Consider the following 17978-nt stretch of genomic DNA (forward strand, 5'->3'; position numbering starts at 1 on the left):
CCCGCCAAAACAAGTTTTCACCTAGCAACAGGGAAAATCGTAAAGACAGCGAGAACAGGAAAGAAGAACATTACAAGTATCAGAACCGCTATCCATGGGATAGACGACCCCCATACCCATCTCGTCGTGAGTCATCTAAAAGAGATGCAAGACGAGACGATGGCTCACAAACTCTCTCACATAAAGACTCCCACGTGACAGGTGAGTCTGAAACCCCAGACCTCAGTCACGAAGAACTTGAAATCTTACGACGTATACTTCGCAAAGCACAGAAAGGAAAGGAAGAAGAAATTCAAAAACCTGACATTTTGGTCATTGATTCTGTGAAACTTGATCCGACTCCTCTTGACCACGCCTCCAACCAGCCCCACGAGGTGGTTGAAGAGCTGTGCTTGAACCTCAAGGAACCTGAACTTAAGCCAGCCCAGAACTTGGCTCGAAAAGCTATGACTGATAAACCTGACCAACCACATCAGGGGGGTGAAAAATCCCTTTCCCCCACTGCAGTATTGGCAGTACAGTCAGACCCAAAAGCTTTGCCTCCTCACAAGGATGCGACAATTGTCCTTACTGACCCACCAGCTACACAATTTCTGGGTCACTTGACAGAGAAAGGAGTCAGCCGAAAACATTACATATCCTTGACACTCGAAAATGTCCTTGAACATGAAGCACTCCTGGACTCTGCCGCTGATATCACCTTGATGTCATCAGCACTTTTCACAAAATTGCAGTCCATCATGCACGAGTCAGACAATGACTTGAAGCTTCAGACTTGTGTTCTGAAGGTCCAACCGTATGCTGTCACAAATACTACTTTGACAGCATTAGCTTGGATAAAGATAACTATTGGACCAATGAGTGTTGTACACCCAGTGTACCTGTCACCTCTCAACAACATTCCTTTCCTCATTGGCAAAGACTTCCTTGATCGATTTGAGCCTCTGATAGACTTTAAAGGGCTGAAGATCTGGACACAGGTCCCCCAGCCCCTGCCCAGTTCTTTCCCACATGACACAAACTTTCTTTCCCACCCACCCGCCCCTTCGATCCTTGCCGTCAATCGGTGTCCACTGGATGTAGTAACTGCGTCTTCTATTCCCCTTCAGTCTTCACCTGCCGTGTCTGCCACGCCCCCGCGTTCTATCCCTGACCTTGTCTCACAGGTCAAGGGCAACCTGGTCGATGCTTCCGACCCACTCACTTCCCCTTCGGTCGTGATCCCTCGAAAGCACAGGGGGGTACTGCGCAGGCATGCCCATGACTTAACCGAAGTGAGCCACAGAGGTGCCACAGTCACAGACAGTGCACTGAAAGAAGCCACCTACTGTCCACATGTGGAAAAAGACATAGCAGACAACAGCAAAGACTGTTTAATCCCCTATCAGTCTCAACCAACAAACATAGGTTACAGAACAACTACGCACAAAACAATGCGGCTCTCCCCCTGTCAAACAATGACAGACAGACGAACCACTCGTCCGCAACACCTGCCCTATCAACCAGGCAAATCTAATGTTGCGATAGCACATACTAAAAACCTTCAGGCTACCTTTGCTTTCGCGCAAAAACACAGAAACAAAAGCGCAGAGAAACAAAACGCCTACTATTACCAAAGAGCACCCCATGACAAATTCCAAGTGGGGGACAAAGTGTTTAACTACACCATAGCTCAACCCATTGTAAAGACTGGCCTGAGAACAGCAAAACATGCTCAGAAAGAACCAACTTTCAAATGGGTCAGCCCTAACCAAATAAAACTAGACAAAAACCCTATGGGATTTGCTGGAAAACAACACATCCCAGTTAAATCATAAACAGAACAAAAGTCCATAAACACCCTGAGGTGCAAATCACTAACAGGGGGGTGGAAATAAATTGTCCTGTATCACAGTCTCCTCAAAATTTCAGAAACCTTTGATAGCAACTTAAAATCAACTGACCACAAGTCTGAAACTCAGGACACTTAGAAACCAAGTGACACCTCCACCTTAAGTTAAGTTCGCCACTTACAATTACCCTGTCATTGAGTACAAGTGGGGGTGACGTATTCAAATCAGTTCAAATTATGAGCTCACCTCAGCAGGTTAAACAACCACTTACGAAAGAGAAACCGCTAATTGGGGCTACGCTAACCACAGCCTCAACTGTGTATTGTCCTCTTTTAGTTTAAAATTTACCCTAGTCAACGCCATAAACATCTACGCCATCAAACAGCGTATGAATGAGTTACAGATTAAAATCTCTGGGATCCGAGAACAAATAATCAAGCGAAAATCATAATCAGAAACCATCCAGAAATGTGTAAGGCACAATCTTGGTATTTAACACCCAGAGTGAGATGTTGCTCAAGGCTCTGGGCACAGTAGAATATTTTAATGTTGTCCTACAGGTTGATCATGCTCACACACAACTGGTTGCAATGTTACTGTCTGATATGCTGTTATATAATGGGTCTTATGTTGACAAGTATAAGTGTATATAGTGTGTATCTTTTATCTCATTTCTCCCTATTGAGTACAAAACCATTACGACACTTTCAAATGACACTAGAGTTTAGCTATCCTCAAGTTACTTAGCAACTATTGATTATTATTGATAAAGTTAATCATTGTAGCTTGAGTGATTTATTGTTATTATTATTTTTCTTTTTTCTCACTTTAATGTCTAACCACTAGATACCCAGGTACCTCTCTGTAGTTATACAGTTTTGAATAATTGAATTTGCCAAGACATCAACCCTGGTTATAGCAATGTCATCATGTGCCACCTGCTTCGCCGCCTTGGATGTCCTCAACTTTGGTGATTCAACGCTCCCCATCGAAGGCGAGATTTGAATCAAGTGGGGGATATGTAGTGAACACAGCATCAGGACGGCTCAGAACATCCTCTGGTCAGAGTCACCTTTGACCCTCAGATGAGGAAATTGAACCAGGCTTGATATAGAGACAAACAGGCTCCTTCTCTTGGACAAACAAAGATCCCTTATCATTCCATGGGACAGAATCAAGGCTTTGAGCTAACTGCAGGGGGGACCGTTAAGTGATAATTCACTTTGTAAGAATGAGCCAGTTTGTCCCCTCTTCCCATTCTTCCGGTCATAAGGTTTAACCCCAGGCCCGGAGTGGGGGTCTTCTGACTACCCACGTCATCAGAGAAGAGCCACACAGACAACGGTCGTAAACTAAATTCCTGACTTCCCCCCCTCTGTGTCTCCTGAAACCACACAGAGCATGAAAGTGGGAAGATTAGTGTTAAATACTTAAATAAGAACATCTTAGTGAAAAGTATGGTTTAAACAATATCAATTACTTATATCCTTATCAATTATCTAAAGAAACCTCCACTGTAACAGCTATTACAGTGATCATAGATAAATGTGTATTTGAAGAACTGTGATTATACTTTCTTACTTACTTTAATTTACTTACTTACTAAATTTTGGTATGAAAATGTTTGTTTAATGTGAGAAAGTGTTACACTGATGTTATGCTTACATTTTGGTGATAATCAATTATCTATCATGGAACAAGTAGAATAACTATGTGTTATGTTTGATCATATTAATCCTCTTCAGGTTTTAATGAATGGCAGCTTGATGAATCAAGCTGATGTCATATTAATAACAGAATAATACATCCTGTGTTCTGTGTCAATAGATTATAGTATGCATTTTATAATCAGGATTAAATAATGAATGAATGATGATGATGAAAAGTTTCATGATAAAAAGCTGGAAATTAGATCCTCAGAGTGAGCTCTGATGAATCTGATTGGCTGACACACAGCCCACCCCAGGGACAAAACCCAGCTGCACTCTTGTCTCTGTCTCTTCTCTTGTCTCGTCTCTTCCCTCTTGGTCTTAGCATGACCTAGGCTTGCTGACCCTAACAGGGTCTGCTCTGCCCATCTTTTCTTTTCTTCACCTCACACATTCTTAGTTTAATCTTTAGTTATTCTTTATCTAAGTTTTCTTAAGTTTTTTTTAATCTTGTAACTTTCACCAGCAACGTCTAGAGAAAAGGCCCTTTAAGTAAACACGTCATTAAGTTTTGCATTCAGCCTGTTTTTGTCATTTTTGATGATTTTGACGCTGAGATCTCTCCAGAAAGAGAGCTAGTTAAATTAGACCCTTCCTCCATCTTTCATCAACCTGAGAGAACTTTTGAAGCAGACAAACGTCTGTCAACCCTACGACTCATCATAACCGAGAGGAACAAAGTCTGCCAGCGGACAACGACCGGAACCAGGCAGCCGAAGGCCAGCCGACCCGGACATCGAACCCCGCCCGAATCTGCGACGCTGTCTGAGATCTTCCACTTGGTGTGCGTACGCGTGGTTCCGAAAGACGGACAGCTGAGAGACCCTCCATGGATGAAAGTAGGATCCAAATATTGCATTAATCAAGGGTTGATGTCAGATCGAGTAATTCAAATTTCCTTTAAAAGTAAGGCTCAGTAAAACTTATAGGCTAAGTTTTCTTAGTTTCCACATAATTACGTATCTTTCATTTAAATTCATCATTCACCATCATCTTTCATTCATGTTGCTATATCAAGTAATCTCTTGAATTCATATTGCATTGTATCATTACATTTATTTATCTATCATTTATTAGTAGTGTGTAGTTAATAAAACCCATAAAACTCAATCAATTGTGTATGTCTATTCTTTGAAGTGATACAGGGGATCTATTGAACCGTAGAGCCACGAACTTTAGATATTTGACTGATTCAGAAATGTATTGATTTATTAATTATTATGATTTAATGATTTATTAATTGGCTAATCAAACAACCAATTAAGTAAAAATCTTTTCCTTCATACGAAGGTGGTGCCCCTTATTACGAGAGCTATTTTCAATATTTTTAAGATATATATAATCCCTTACACTGGGATGTAAGCAGCCATTGTGGCATCATCTATTTCTCCAACTACCGAGCTGTCAATCTGCAATAAAAACAAAAAGACATGACACAGGTTAAACTAGCCTATATTATCTTCAAGACGATTTACTTCTGTGCTAAATTCCAGGACAACCAATTACAAATGCAGATAATAAAACAATGGACAATATGACAGTACACAAACAGCGTTTGAAGCTGTGACTTACATGATCCTGCTGCATTTTCTGAATACTCTCCTCAGGAACACCTCTGTTGCGAAGAAATATCCACAGACCATCATCTTGTGGGAGGCCGGATGTGGAGGATGTAGCCATGGCTGGCACTGCAAACATTTAGGAAAAAGGCAGAAACTATATAAATATTTACTGAACAGTTAACATGTTGAAAACTGTCAAGGCCAATTGTATCACGATATTGTCGAATTATATGAAAGCATAAAATCAATGTTTGAAATGGATATTTCATGACTTGACTACAGACCTATAACCACCCTGTTAATATGTAATCGTTTGAAACTTGACCTGTCATTAAACATTTGAATACACTTACTCAAATCACCAACAAAAATTATTTGTGTCCTTTTGTGATGAAAGCCTTCACTGGTTGTTCATAAACAATAACATCACTCTAATAGTACATAAGACTAAACTCAGCAGCTTATATTAGTAGTATTATTGTTATTACTATGATTTCTTTACAAAAAGCCAATAAAATCCAGATTGGGGCTTTGCAGTATGGGTATGAGTAACTGCATTACCAGCATGTGCAAAAACGTTTTAATTTTAAACTGTTTTATTCAACATATGGGCCACAAATAATTATGTGCATGGACGTTTCATGCATGATCCATAGCAAAGAAGCGGGAGCAAACCACAGCAACCTCAGCAACTCAAAACACTTGTCATGGTGTCAATATACTGGCTAGTCTACTGGCAACGTTCTGTTTGTTTAACGTTACATAGGCTGACGTGTAGAGCGTGCCACACCCCCATGTTATGTCTCATAGCCAGTGTTGTGCTAGTTACTGAAAAAAGTAACGGCGTTACTAGGCTAATAACGCGTTACTACCCAACACTGCTCATAGCCTATGAGTCATAGGCTACGATTAGCATATAGCTTAATATTATGACGGCATGTGGGCTCGTTTTATTTGTGCCAAGCCAATAAAATGGAAGAAAGGCGATTCACTTTTGACAAAAGAAACTGTCCGGCATGATGGAAACAAAACTGTTACCTTAATTGACCCCGGTGGAGTAGAGAGCTGAAGACGGGTCATAGCAGGAGCAGGAGCTGCAGGAGTCACTTGCAAGTGAGGTGTTATCGCGAGATTTCGAAGTAGAGAAAAAATTACTCAAAAAAACAGGGAAAAAAATTACTCAGAAAAACAAGGGGAAAAAATTACTCAGAAAAACAGGAAAAAAAAATTACTCAGAAAAACAGAAATAATTACTCAGAAAAACTGATCCAAAAAAAATTACTCAGAAAAACTGATTTTAAAAAAATTACTCAGAAAAACAGAAAAAATTACTCAGAAAAACAGGATCTGTATTTTTTTTTTATTGAATGAATGCAATAAGCTTCCGTAAAATCTAAATCTAAATGTTAAATCTAAATCTAAATCTAAATGTTAAATCTAAATGTTTCGAGTGAAACTAAATATTTAGCTAATATGCAAATTCAAATGCCGGTAACAGGAAGTACCAAAATAAAAGCTCGAGGAGGTCAGAGTGTGTTTATAGTGGCAAATAACGAATAAACCCCATCTTATCCGGGGAAATGGACTCTTGGACATGGATTATCGTGATAATAACTACCTAAAATAACAAACACGGTTGGAGAAACTTTATTTGAAGGGTAGTGTGAGTTTTTAGTGTCACTTTTATGAAGGGTGCCGGACTTATGACCTGTAGCCACTACAGCCATCCACAAGGGGGCTCACTATGACTGATCGCTCATCCTACACCCTCGCTCCTCCACCTGGTACACTGTACTGTCGGCCATGATCGCGCCGCAAACATGACTGAATCCGCTTTAGCTGAAAACATCGGCAGAGCCGTTCTGGCGGCACTACAGAGTATGTCGACAGCGGGATCATCCCTATGTTCCCCGCTTTGTATGTGACCGGGAACATAGGGATGATCCCATCTACAGTTAGCCAGTTAGCTGAGTTAGCCGCCGAGCTAGCAGCCGAGTTAGCCGCTGAGCTAACAGCGGAGTTAGTCACTGAGCTAGCAACCGAGTTAGCCGCGATCGGGGAACATAGGACCCGGGGAACATAGGTACGCTCACGTCGACAGCGACGGCAACAGCGACAGCAACCGCCACAGGGCCACTACAGGCCACCTCAGTAAGTATGTTTTCCAAATCACGTATCATTGGATGCTTGTCAAGGCTAACTTAACTAAACTAGCAGTAGAGATTTGCTACTAACACTAATGCACTTTATGTGTAGCACAAGCACATATGTTTCTATAAACAGTAAAACTCACACCGGTAAGTGACAAGCATCCAATGATACGTGATTTGGAAAACATACTTACTGAGGTGGCCTGTGGTGGCCCTGTGGCAGTTGCTGTCGCTGTTGCCGTCGCCGATGTTCTCAGCTAAAGCAGGTTCAGTCATGTTTGCGGCGTAATGCCCGACAGTACAGTGTACCGGGTGGAGGAGCGAGGGTGTAGGATGACCGATCAGTCATAGTGAGCCCCCTTGTGGATGGCTGTAGTGGCTACAGGTCATAAGTCCGGCACCCTTCATAAAAGTGACACTAAAAACTCACAGTACTCTTCAAATAAAGTTTCTCCAACCGTGTTTGTTATTATAGGTAGTCATTATCACGATAATCCATGTCCAAGAGTCCATTTCCCCGGATAAAATGAGGTTTATTCGTTATTTGCCACTATAAACACACTCTGACCGCCTCAAGCTTTTATTTTGGTACTTCCTGTTACCGGCATTTGAATTTGCATATTAGCTAAATATTTAGTTTCACTCGAAACATTTAGATTTAACATTTAGATTTAGATTTAGATTTAACATTTAGATTTAAATTTAACATTTAGATTTAGATTTAACATTTAGATTTATGTAACATACAAGAGAAGAGATGGTTGTTAATATTAATATTTTTGTTATATCAATATTTTTATTATTATTAATTTCACCAAAATCCTTTACTTTACGTTTTGGGTTATTTTTGTTTATTATTGTGTCATCTTGGGCATTGTCTAATATTGTAATCCTGACGCTTTTATTTATTTTGGCTTTGTTTTGTATATTTTCTTAATTTGAAGTCAGCGCTTTTATTTTGAAGGGTTGTGAAGTGACAGTGACGTTAGGTCCGTCTCTCGTCAGTCTGCTGGTAACCTGAATGAGAGCGGTATGTATTTGAAAGTCGCTGTAGCGGAAAGTTGTCTTAACACATTTTATTGATCAGTTTGTGAAAAGAAAATGTTTAAGTACTATTTGGTGACATGTTATGATTTTAATTGATAAGAGAACCGGGTTGACGGGAACCAGAGTTGACTCTTCTCTCCTGTTATTTTATGTTAGGTTGTTTTAAAGGAGAGCGTGGAGACTCATTCTGCTTTTTATTTTAAATCACACAATACAGGTATGTGTACAGCTGGTTTGGTTCGGAATTTATTAATTAATGTTCAATTTAAAATGTATGGCTGGTTAAAGTGTTCCTGTGAGAAATGTCTTTTTATTTTTTATACTTGGTTTGATACATTATATTTTCTTTATTTCTGCTAATTGGATTATATGATTTTTGTGTTGTGTATCAGTTGCTGTTGTATCGTTTGTTATTCATTTATATTTAATTTATTCATACTTTTAATTGATTTCTTTTATTTTTCATAAATTGTAAATTTGTAGAACAGGTAGTCTGCTGGTAACCTGAATGAGAGCGGTTGTTTTAAAGGAGAGCGTGGAGACTAGAAAAACAATACATGAATGATCTGCAGCTATGAAGATGATCACGGTTTATCTAATATTGTATTTATCATACCTCATTCACAAACTCCCTCCCCTGGTCAGTTATGATTTTGCTGACCATGCCAAACATGTAAAACTTGGCAGTTACTGCAGCGGAAATCTCCACAGCTGACTTTGACTGTAGCGGTTCAGCGGATCAGTCATTGTCAGAATGTATTTGTTCTTGCGTGCAGTCTCCTTTAATGGGCCAATTAGATCCATTCCAAGCACACTCCAATTTTCTTTCACCTGCAAATATAAATGTCGATAGTTTATCACAGAGTCATCTGACACATGTTGAAAAGAACATTGTATATTGGTGTTCAACACTACCTTGATGGAGGGTAGCACTGGTGCCACTGTTTTTATTGGATCATTTAACTGGCATTGGTGACAGTGCCTGACCTGAAACAAAGGTCAATGTACTTGAATAGATATCTCATGTTAGTTTTTCTTGAAATAAAAATATAGTTGGAAGTTCTATCGTCCAGATAACAAACTTTGCCTTACCCAGTCAGTAACATCCTCCGTGATTCTGGTGCCTCTGACACCATTGTGGTTGCCTGTGCCTTGCTGCTTGTGGCACTCTTTGAGAGCAGCGCTCTTTTCCTCCTCAGACATAACCACCAGCCGCATGTACAGTTTGTTTGGGCCAGTGTAGAACAGTCTGCCATCTGTGTAGAAAACAATTCTTTAATTACAATTGTGTGTCTCCCTCTGTGTGTGTGTCTCTCTCTGCATGTGCCTGTCTGTGTGTGTCTCTCTCTCTCTCTCTGTGTCTGTCTCTGTGTGTGTGTGTGTGTGTGTGTCTGTCTCTCTGTGTGTGTCTGTCTCTCTCTGTGTGTGTCTGTCTGTGTGTCTTCTATCTGTCTTGCAATATATATTCATGTTTTTCATTAAAATAATGTTGATTACAAAATGTATTGATTTATGACAACCTCTTGAAACAGACATATTTTGTCACTAATGAGCCATGTGTAACACTTTTTAAAACATTTTTTCGTGAAGAGATTAAAAATAAAAATTATGATTAATATGAAAAAAAATAAATATTGGCAAAGAAACAGACATATTTTGTCGCTAATGAGCCATGTGTAACACTTTTTAAAACGTTTTTTCATGAAGAGATTAAAAATAAAAATAATGATTAATATGAAAAAAAAATATTGGAAAATAGGAAATGTGCTAAAATATTTTCATTATTTTATTATTATAATTCAAATGATTACCATGATTATCATTATCAAATTACCATGCTAGCTAGCCAAATTACCTTTCAAGATGTAATTACTCTGAGAACGAGTAATCTTCCACTTCACAGCTTTTCCACAACTGGGATTAAACTGTCCCGATTGCAGGTAAGCATGGAGCTGACTGAAATATTCAAAATCGCTCATTTTAATCAATCCGCTGAAATTGACGGTGCAAGATTGAAAAGTGGCGCATGCGCGACTCACATCGGGTAACAGCGCGGATAGATACAAAGCGCATGCGCTACAGACTCACATCGGGTAACCAGACTCACATCGGGTAACACAACGCGCATGCGCGGCAGACTGACGTCAGGTAGCGTCATGGCGCATGCGCAAGAAACGCAACGCACAAAAAAACACAGTCTTACCTATGGTAGCAGTAGTTTGTCCAAGCGGTGTTGCCGTAGATATCCGTCCAAGATGGCGGACGATCGAGAACGCTACTGCGCATGTCAGACTCACATCGGGTAGGCGACTCACATCGGGTAGTGACATCGCGGTTGTAAACACATTCCCATCGACTTGTCTCCCTAAAAAATCCTCAAAGTCGCTTAAACGTAATCATGGTGGGACAGTACTGCTGCGTAAAAAAATGCCACAGTAGATCACATGATAGATCTGGCAAAAAACTGGACAATGGCGTTCGCTTTTTCTCCTTTCCCAAGTGGAAAAAAAACGAAGGACCACAAGTTGAGGAGCTGACCAAAAGACGGCGAATGGCGTGGACAGCAGCTGTAAGGAGAAAAGATGTAACATTTACCAACATCCCTGAACATATGAGAGTGTGTTCTCTTCATTTTCAGTCAGGTGAGTTCTGCTCTGCTTTTGCTGGTACAATCTGGTGTATATCTTTGGCCTAAAATGTGTGTGTTTTGACGCCTACGTTACCTATGTCCCCTGATCGCGGCTAACTTGGTTGCTAGCTCGGCGGCTAACTCAGCTAACTGGTTATGTTCCAAATTGTCTTTAGTCTTTGTTTCTATCTTAATGCTTGTGAACTCATGTTAGTATTTGCATTATTGGGTATAATTTACACAATTTCTGTATTCACAGGACAACCAGCATATGAAATGTTGGAAACTCATCATGATTGGACACCGTCTTTGCTCTTGGGGCACAACGAGGTGAAAGTTCCTGACAAAGACAGATTTGCACGTCACTTGAAGAGACATAAAAACCAAGCTGAGAAGACGGTGGAAAGGGCAGGGGACCAAGTGGACAGAATAGAGGAGAGCTCGCTAGAAGAGGAGGGGATGGTACAACTTCAAGTGGAGGACAGAGCACAACAAGAAGTGGAGGACAGTCATCACCAAGGAAAAGACAACACACAATAAGAAGAGGACAGGGCACAACAGGAAGCAGGCACAGTGCTACATCCTGATGACCAGTGTGAAGAGGAGTGTGTGCAGTGCAAGCCTAGGTGCGACGAAATCAACCGTCTACTGGAGGAAAATAGGAATTTGAAGCGTAAACTTGCCGAAAAAGAATTTACAGAGGAGTTTCTGAAGCGTGATGATAGCAGAGTAAAATATTACACTGAACTTCCAAATTATGAAACTTTTAATGTTTTGTTGTCCCATGTAACCCCCTTTCTGCCACAGGGAACAAGAAAGCTTACTCCATTTCAAATGATACTGGTCACTCTCATGTGTCTGAGATTGGATCTGCCATTGCAGCACATCGGTCACCTATTTGATGTGCACAGAGGAACAGTGAGTGCTGCATTTCACAAAACTCTTAATGTTCTGTATGCACGCCTGGCTCCAATAGTGCATTGGCCTGACAGAGACAGTTTACAAGTCAGTATGCCACACCAGTTTAGTGAGACATTTGGGAATCGCGTAGCTGCCATTATTGACTGTTTTGAAGTGTTCATTAAAAGACCATCAAACCTTCAGGCAAGGGCACAAACATTTTCACATTACAAGCACAGCCACACACTCAAATACCTCATTGGTATAACTCCTCAAGGAGTAATTTCATTCATTTCCAAAGGGTGGGGTGGACGCACAAGTGACAAAAGAATAACGGAGGAATGTGGCTTCCTGGATAAACTTCTGCCAGGTGACCTAGTTTTGGCAGATCAGGGTTTTGACATTAAGGAGAGTGTGGGAATGGTGTGTGCTGAAGTAAAAACACCAGCATTCACAAAAGGTCAACGACAGTTGGACGCAAAGGATGTGGAAGAAACAAGATCTCTTGCACACCTGAGGATCCACGTGGAAAGAGTCATTGGAGTTGTACGAAACAAATACAAGATACTGTCCTCAAAAATCCCAATCAACATGGTATTGCCGTGTGAAGGCGAAAATGTAACATTGTTGGACAAGATTGTTGTGGTTTGTTGTGCACTCACAAACATGTCTTCAAGCGTTGTACTGTGATGTGAGATGATGATGATGCCGGTCCCTGAAGCCCCAGCATTCTCCTCCCATGACCTCTGTCACCTTCACTGGGGAAATATTCTCCAGGTGAGCAAAGCTCACAATGGAAATGGGAAGGACTGGCTCAACTATGTGTGGTCCGAGTATTCATTTCAGGAATGGGCCCAGACAAAAAATAGAGGGGTTGATTTTAATGTAATTTTACCCTCTGAGTATTAATTAATGTTTGCTGCAAAATATGTTGCATTTAATGACATATATAATATGATCCTCTGTTTTTGTGTTTTCAGTGTTCAGACTATTTTCAGTCTTTCAGCTTTCTGCTAAAGAATTACATGTCAATCAACTATGAAACATTTAAGCTTTAGCAAAGGAACTTTGTCCTGCAGTATTTTAAAAGCTTTAACAGCTATGCATTTTTTCTGTCTGTCACAAATGTGTCGTTAGTTTAGAAGACACAGATTTTTGATGAATGATTGATCACAATTGTAATTGCTCTTTTTGTAACCTCTTTCTCAAGGCAGCAAATTTACAACATAATAAAGACCGTATAAAGGCGTTCAAATGTGTCTTTCTTTAAATGGTTCCTACAGAAAGATCCCTTTACTGAATGCAGCATTTAACACACACCATTTAAATAACAAGTATTGACAACAGCAGCATGTCCAGAAAAATATTGTAATTTAATATTTTTTAAAACAGTGAAAATATAAAATAAATAATAATAATAAATAAAATAATAAAATATTCTTCTGGAGGTAGTGCAAGCCTCATATTGTGATTCAAAAGGCATTTTTAACAATAGTCAAAATTAACAGATGGGTAAACTGAATTAACCCAATGAACATATTACTGGGCTATTAATAACAGAGAAAAAACATTTGATCGGAAGTTCATGACCAAAATAAATAACAATAAATAAAATAATAATAAATAAAATATTCCTCTGGAGGTAGTGCAAGCCTCATATTGTGATTCAAAAGGCATTTTTAACAACAGTAGTCAAAATTTACAGATGGGTAAACTGAATTAACCCAATGAACATATTACTTCGAGCAGGAGTCACTATGGGCTATTAATAATAACAGAGAAAAAACATTTGATCAGAAGTTCATGACCAAAATTGAACCATTGCATAGGAGACTAATCAGAACCCAATGAACATATTACTTTGAGCAGGAGCTACAAAACCAGACGTCATCTGCTGCAGGTGCATCCTTGAGTCCGACACATGCTAAATGAAACCACTGAATTTTACAGTTTTCATTATCACATGCCACCATGTCACCTTTATGTTCTGGTCCGTGACACAGACACCAGTGTTTTTCCTTTGTATTTTGACGCCGTTTACCTTTCTTTTTCTCCGTCAAAGTGTTTTGTTGCCGTTCCATTAAAGGCAAAGTGTTTTTTTCTGGTTTCGTGTAGTGCTGTGCAACCAGCTCTGGCAAGGATACTGCAGTGAAAAACTGTTGGGCCTTCTGTAGGTGTGTCCTCCAAAACTCAGGGTTTGGCAGTATACGCAGAATAGCACAGTCTTTGAGTGTCCAAACTACAAAATCGCAGTACTTACTGTCTGTAACAAATATTTGTGTTTGGACTTGTGTGTAGTATGGGTGTCCTTTCTTCAGCTTTAATTCGCCATCTACAAGTTCAAGGCAGAAGTTACTGTCTTTGGCTAAACAGGCCTCATGGATGGTGCTGTGTTTGTATTTGGAGGGACATTTAATTTCTATGCAACCTTTACTACAACAAATGCACTTCACTGTGCCATCTGGGGAAGCTCCTACCTCAGGAAAAGAGGGGTTGATAAAGAATCCACATGTGGCAACCTCTTGACTGCCGTGTTGTCCCCTGGTTTTTTTAATGTAAGCCTTCATTGCTTCTGCTTCATTTGTTATGCCCCAAATCATATCAGCTGTGGTACATGTGTTCTTAGGATAACAAACATTTTTTACTGTTGACAGTGCTGGTGACATGATGTTTGTTGCACAAACAGCATGCATTTTGGAGGCTGTAATCCTGCCTGCTCGGGCTGCAAACCATAATGAGGATTTCTGCTGTTTTCTTGTGCACCTTTCTATCTGTTCTGCTTGTTTTGCTGACACTTCAGCTTGTGATTTTAGTGACTGGCAGTGCTGTTCCAGAAGTGCGTACTCACATCCATCCATACTACTGTCACGCAGGGAGAGAAGAGATTTCAGTTTTGTTGCAGGCTGAACAGGATCTCTGAACTCCTCACAGTATTCTGGCAGCACACTCAGTACTGCAGCTTTGCCACCAGCTTTGTGGAGATCTGCATAGAAGTTTTTCATTTCCAAAGGTGTAGGTGATGGTATGCTGCTTTTACTGGCACAAGTCCTCAAGCCAGGCCTGATGTCAGTCTCGCCATCCAGGAGTCTGTTCAGGGATTTTCGGGAGGAAGCAGCAGAGGTGTAATTTATTTGATGACCCACTGCAGCATGCACTTTGTTGACATTACTAGGCAGGATCCAGTATGCAGGTTTGTCTGTGACTGTCTTCACTTCCCTGCATCGTACAGTCGCTTCAATTTTGAAAAGCAGGGCACCAACGTGAGTACATGTTTCACCAACACCAGCCATGCACGTGCAATGAGCTGAGTAAACTTCACCAGTTGAGCTGACAATAACCCAAGTCTTCAGAGGAGCGTCGTTCAGACGCTGGGAGTGCATGACCTTTGGAAGAAAAAGAAACAACACAATAAGCACATTTTCTTAAGTTTTTTAATGTGTATGTGTCAAAAAGAGGCAACCTTACCTTTGCCAGAACCTGTGTTGTCGCAGTTCTCCGGCTTGTGAATGAGCAAATCTTGCACCCACCCATTGCAAAACTGCTCATGGGCTTCTAAAGACTTATATGATTTGAATTCTCTTAAAGTATATGCACTCAGTCCAAAAACAAGATAATTGACTATGTCTGGATAAGTCAGTGGAGGGAGTAAATCAGGGTCTTGAATCCAATCTTTGCTTGTCAAAACGTATGACGATCAACACCGTTAATAATTTGTAGTTTCTCTGTGTACCTTTGCTTCGCGTTTAATTTGAGTTTGTCACGGTAGGGTCCTCCTTCATTTTCCTTCCCCTTCTCCATTTCTTTTAGTTCGTCTTCCCCATCTCCATTTCTTTCTCTTTTTCTTCTAGCTCGTTTTCCCAGCTTCTGTTTACATTTGCGTTCCTCCAAAGATGGAGCCGACACCCAAAATGCAACAGTCGTGACGTCATCTTCACATTCTCTATAGAAGGACCATTTCACCCAGTATAACAAAAAGTGTTTCTGAACAGGATTACCAACCCTACCTTTAAGAGTCCACATTTAACTCTCTTATTTTGATCCATTACTGAAGTGGTATTAATTTTAATCAGATTTTTGTGAATAGCTCCTCTATTTGAAGCTGAATTAACTGGTTTAGGTGGTCGGGGGACAGACACAGTTTCTACATGTAATTGGGTGGGTAACTGCTTTAATGGAAGCGCAGAGAAGCGTGTAAGACTGCAGCTCTGTCTCCTAGTCGGGACTCTGAGTTGTCATGGGTTTGGGTCAATAAATTCGGCCATATTGCTAGATAAGAGAGCAGCTCCATCCAAAGTGGGATGTATGCTGTCTCTCCTAATTAGACCAGGTCTTCCCCAGAAAGTCTGCCAATTTTCAATGAAGCCCACATTATTATCTGGGCACCACCTCGACAACCAGCGGTTAAATGACGACATGCGGCTATACATGTCATAACTAATCAAATTAGGCAGGGGCCCAGAGAAAACTACGGAGTCCGACATTGTTTTAGCGAATGTACATACCGATTCAACATTAACTTTTGTGACCTCCGACTGCCGTAGTCGGGTGTCATTTCCACCAACATGTATAATAATCTTACTGTATCTACATTTATCCTTATCCAGCAGTTTTAAGTATGACTCAATGTCGCCCGCTCTGGCCCCAGGAATACATTTAACTATGGTCCCTGGTGTCGCTAATTTCACATTTCTGACTATGGAGCTGCCAATAATCAGAGTCTGGTTCTCAGCAGGTATGTTGCTGAGTGGGGAGAATCTGTTAGAAACATGAAGAGGTTGGTGGTGAACCGTGGGCTTCTGTTTGGGGCTATGCTTCCTTCTAGCAGTCACCCAGCCATCCTGGTTTCCCGGCTGCTCGGGAGGTACCGGGGGATTAGCAGATACGCTAGTACTAGGTAGGCTCGCACCGGCGACAGGGGGCTGGCTAGTTACTGGAGCTGACTGGCTTTCCGTGGTGCAGAGCCGTGCTTCTAACTCACTAAGCCTCGCCTCCAAGGCTACAAACAAACTACACTTAGTACAGGTATCAGTACCATCAAAGGAGGCAGAGGAGTAGCTAAACATGTGACACACCGAGCAAGACAGAGCAGGAGAGTGAGAGAGAGAAGCCATGGCTAACCGCGACTAGCTGTAGAGCTAACAGGGGAGCAAAAGCAACAGATGGTAAGCAGTAGGTTGCTAAAAGATCGAAAAAGCAAGGGCGCTTTAAAACAGACTACAACAAACTACAGACTAGCGTGGGCTTAAGTGTACAGTGGATAAGTATTCACAGGAATAAAGAATACATCAAATTTAGCTAAGTAGAGAGCAGACACGCTATCAGTAACACAGTCGGAAACCGGAAGTGACGGGATACGCTTACCGGACGTGACGGTCAGTACTATCCCGCCACCATCGCAGACGCCACAACTGGCACCATGGTGACCACAGTGCAGGCGTCTGATACGCTGCTGGGACAGACCACACCCACAGGTACTGACAGCTGTATAACATGGAATGCATAGGCTTAAACCTATGATGTAATAGACTATATGTTGTACTATATAAGGGTCAATGACATGATGCAACCCAGTGTCAGTTGGTGTAACCAGTATTTTTTTCATAAAAATTTGATTATATACAGGAACATAATTGTGAACTAGAATATGGAATAAATATCATCCACTTTTGCAACAAAACAATATGTTTTTTAACAAGGTTCACATCATTTGTTATTTAGAAAAAATGGTTGTTTTTATGATACGTCCTGCTCAATATTGATAAAATACTTTCATATTTAAATGTAGAAATACTCCAAAATGTTTCCTTTCATTTGATGATTAAAATGATTTAATTATTTGTATAAGTTCACTTAAATACACTGTAGGTAGACAAATAGTGAATATACATCATTCTTTTGTGGTTACACCATTTGACATTTTCAGGAGCATTCAGTCTTACTTTCGGTAATAAGTGGTGCAAATGTCATTTCAAATGATATAAAACCAACAAAACTACAAATATATGGGTTGAGCATAGCTCAGCGGGTAGAGCGCCCGCCCCATGTGTTGAGGCTATAGTCCTCGTTGCAGGTGATCCCGGTTCGAATCCCGAGGCGAGGGGTCTTATTCTGCGTGTCATTCCCCCTCTCTCTGCCTCCTGTTTCCTGTC

General features: G+C 40.7%; 2 protein-coding genes and 1 long non-coding RNA gene across 3 annotated transcripts; 1 reads left to right on the forward strand and 2 right to left on the reverse strand.

Annotated features, from left to right (window-relative positions):
- Nucleotides 1-9477: 9477 nt before the first annotated feature.
- LOC128360231 (uncharacterized) lies at nucleotides 9478-10629 on the reverse strand. Its single transcript, XR_008321483.1, has 3 exons — nucleotides 10504-10629; nucleotides 10156-10256; nucleotides 9478-9556 (listed from the first exon to the last, which is right to left on the reverse strand). It is a non-coding gene; the product is annotated as an uncharacterized LOC128360231 (long non-coding RNA).
- Nucleotides 10630-10851: 222 nt separating this feature from the next.
- LOC128359792 (uncharacterized) lies at nucleotides 10852-12519 on the forward strand. The gene is made up of 3 exons (XM_053320115.1): nucleotides 10852-10942; nucleotides 11189-11391; nucleotides 11524-12519. Exons 1-3 carry the CDS (start codon nucleotides 10852-10854, stop codon nucleotides 12517-12519), a joined length of 1290 nt encoding a protein of 429 aa, XP_053176090.1.
- A 3542-nt stretch (nucleotides 12520-16061) lies between these two features.
- LOC128359793 (uncharacterized) lies at nucleotides 16062-16940 on the reverse strand. Its single transcript, XM_053320116.1, has one exon. It carries the CDS (start codon nucleotides 16938-16940, stop codon nucleotides 16062-16064), a length of 879 nt encoding a protein of 292 aa, XP_053176091.1.
- Nucleotides 16941-17978: the final 1038 nt, after the last annotated feature.

The sequence above is a fragment of the Scomber japonicus genome, chromosome 6, assembly GCF_027409825.1.
Source record: "Scomber japonicus isolate fScoJap1 chromosome 6, fScoJap1.pri, whole genome shotgun sequence".
Lineage (NCBI taxonomy): Eukaryota > Metazoa > Chordata > Actinopteri > Scombriformes > Scombridae > Scomber > Scomber japonicus.

What these genes read in the sequence shown, in the direction of transcription:
- LOC128359792 (XM_053320115.1), top strand. Translation starts at nt 10,852, where the DNA reads ATGGCGTGGACAGCAGCTGTAAGGAGAAAAGATGTAACATTTACCAAC. An exon ending in TTCTCTTCATTTTCAGTCAG is followed by an intron (nt 10,943 to 11,188) that starts GTGAGTTCTGCT and finishes CTGTATTCACAG; the next exon opens with GACAACCAGCATATGAAATG. An exon ending in CGCTAGAAGAGGAGGGGATG is followed by an intron (nt 11,392 to 11,523) that starts GTACAACTTCAA and finishes CCTGATGACCAG; the next exon opens with TGTGAAGAGGAGTGTGTGCA.
- LOC128359793 (XM_053320116.1), bottom strand. Translation starts at nt 16,940, where the DNA reads ATGGCTTCTCTCTCTCACTCTCCTGCTCTGTCTTGCTCGGTGTGTCAC.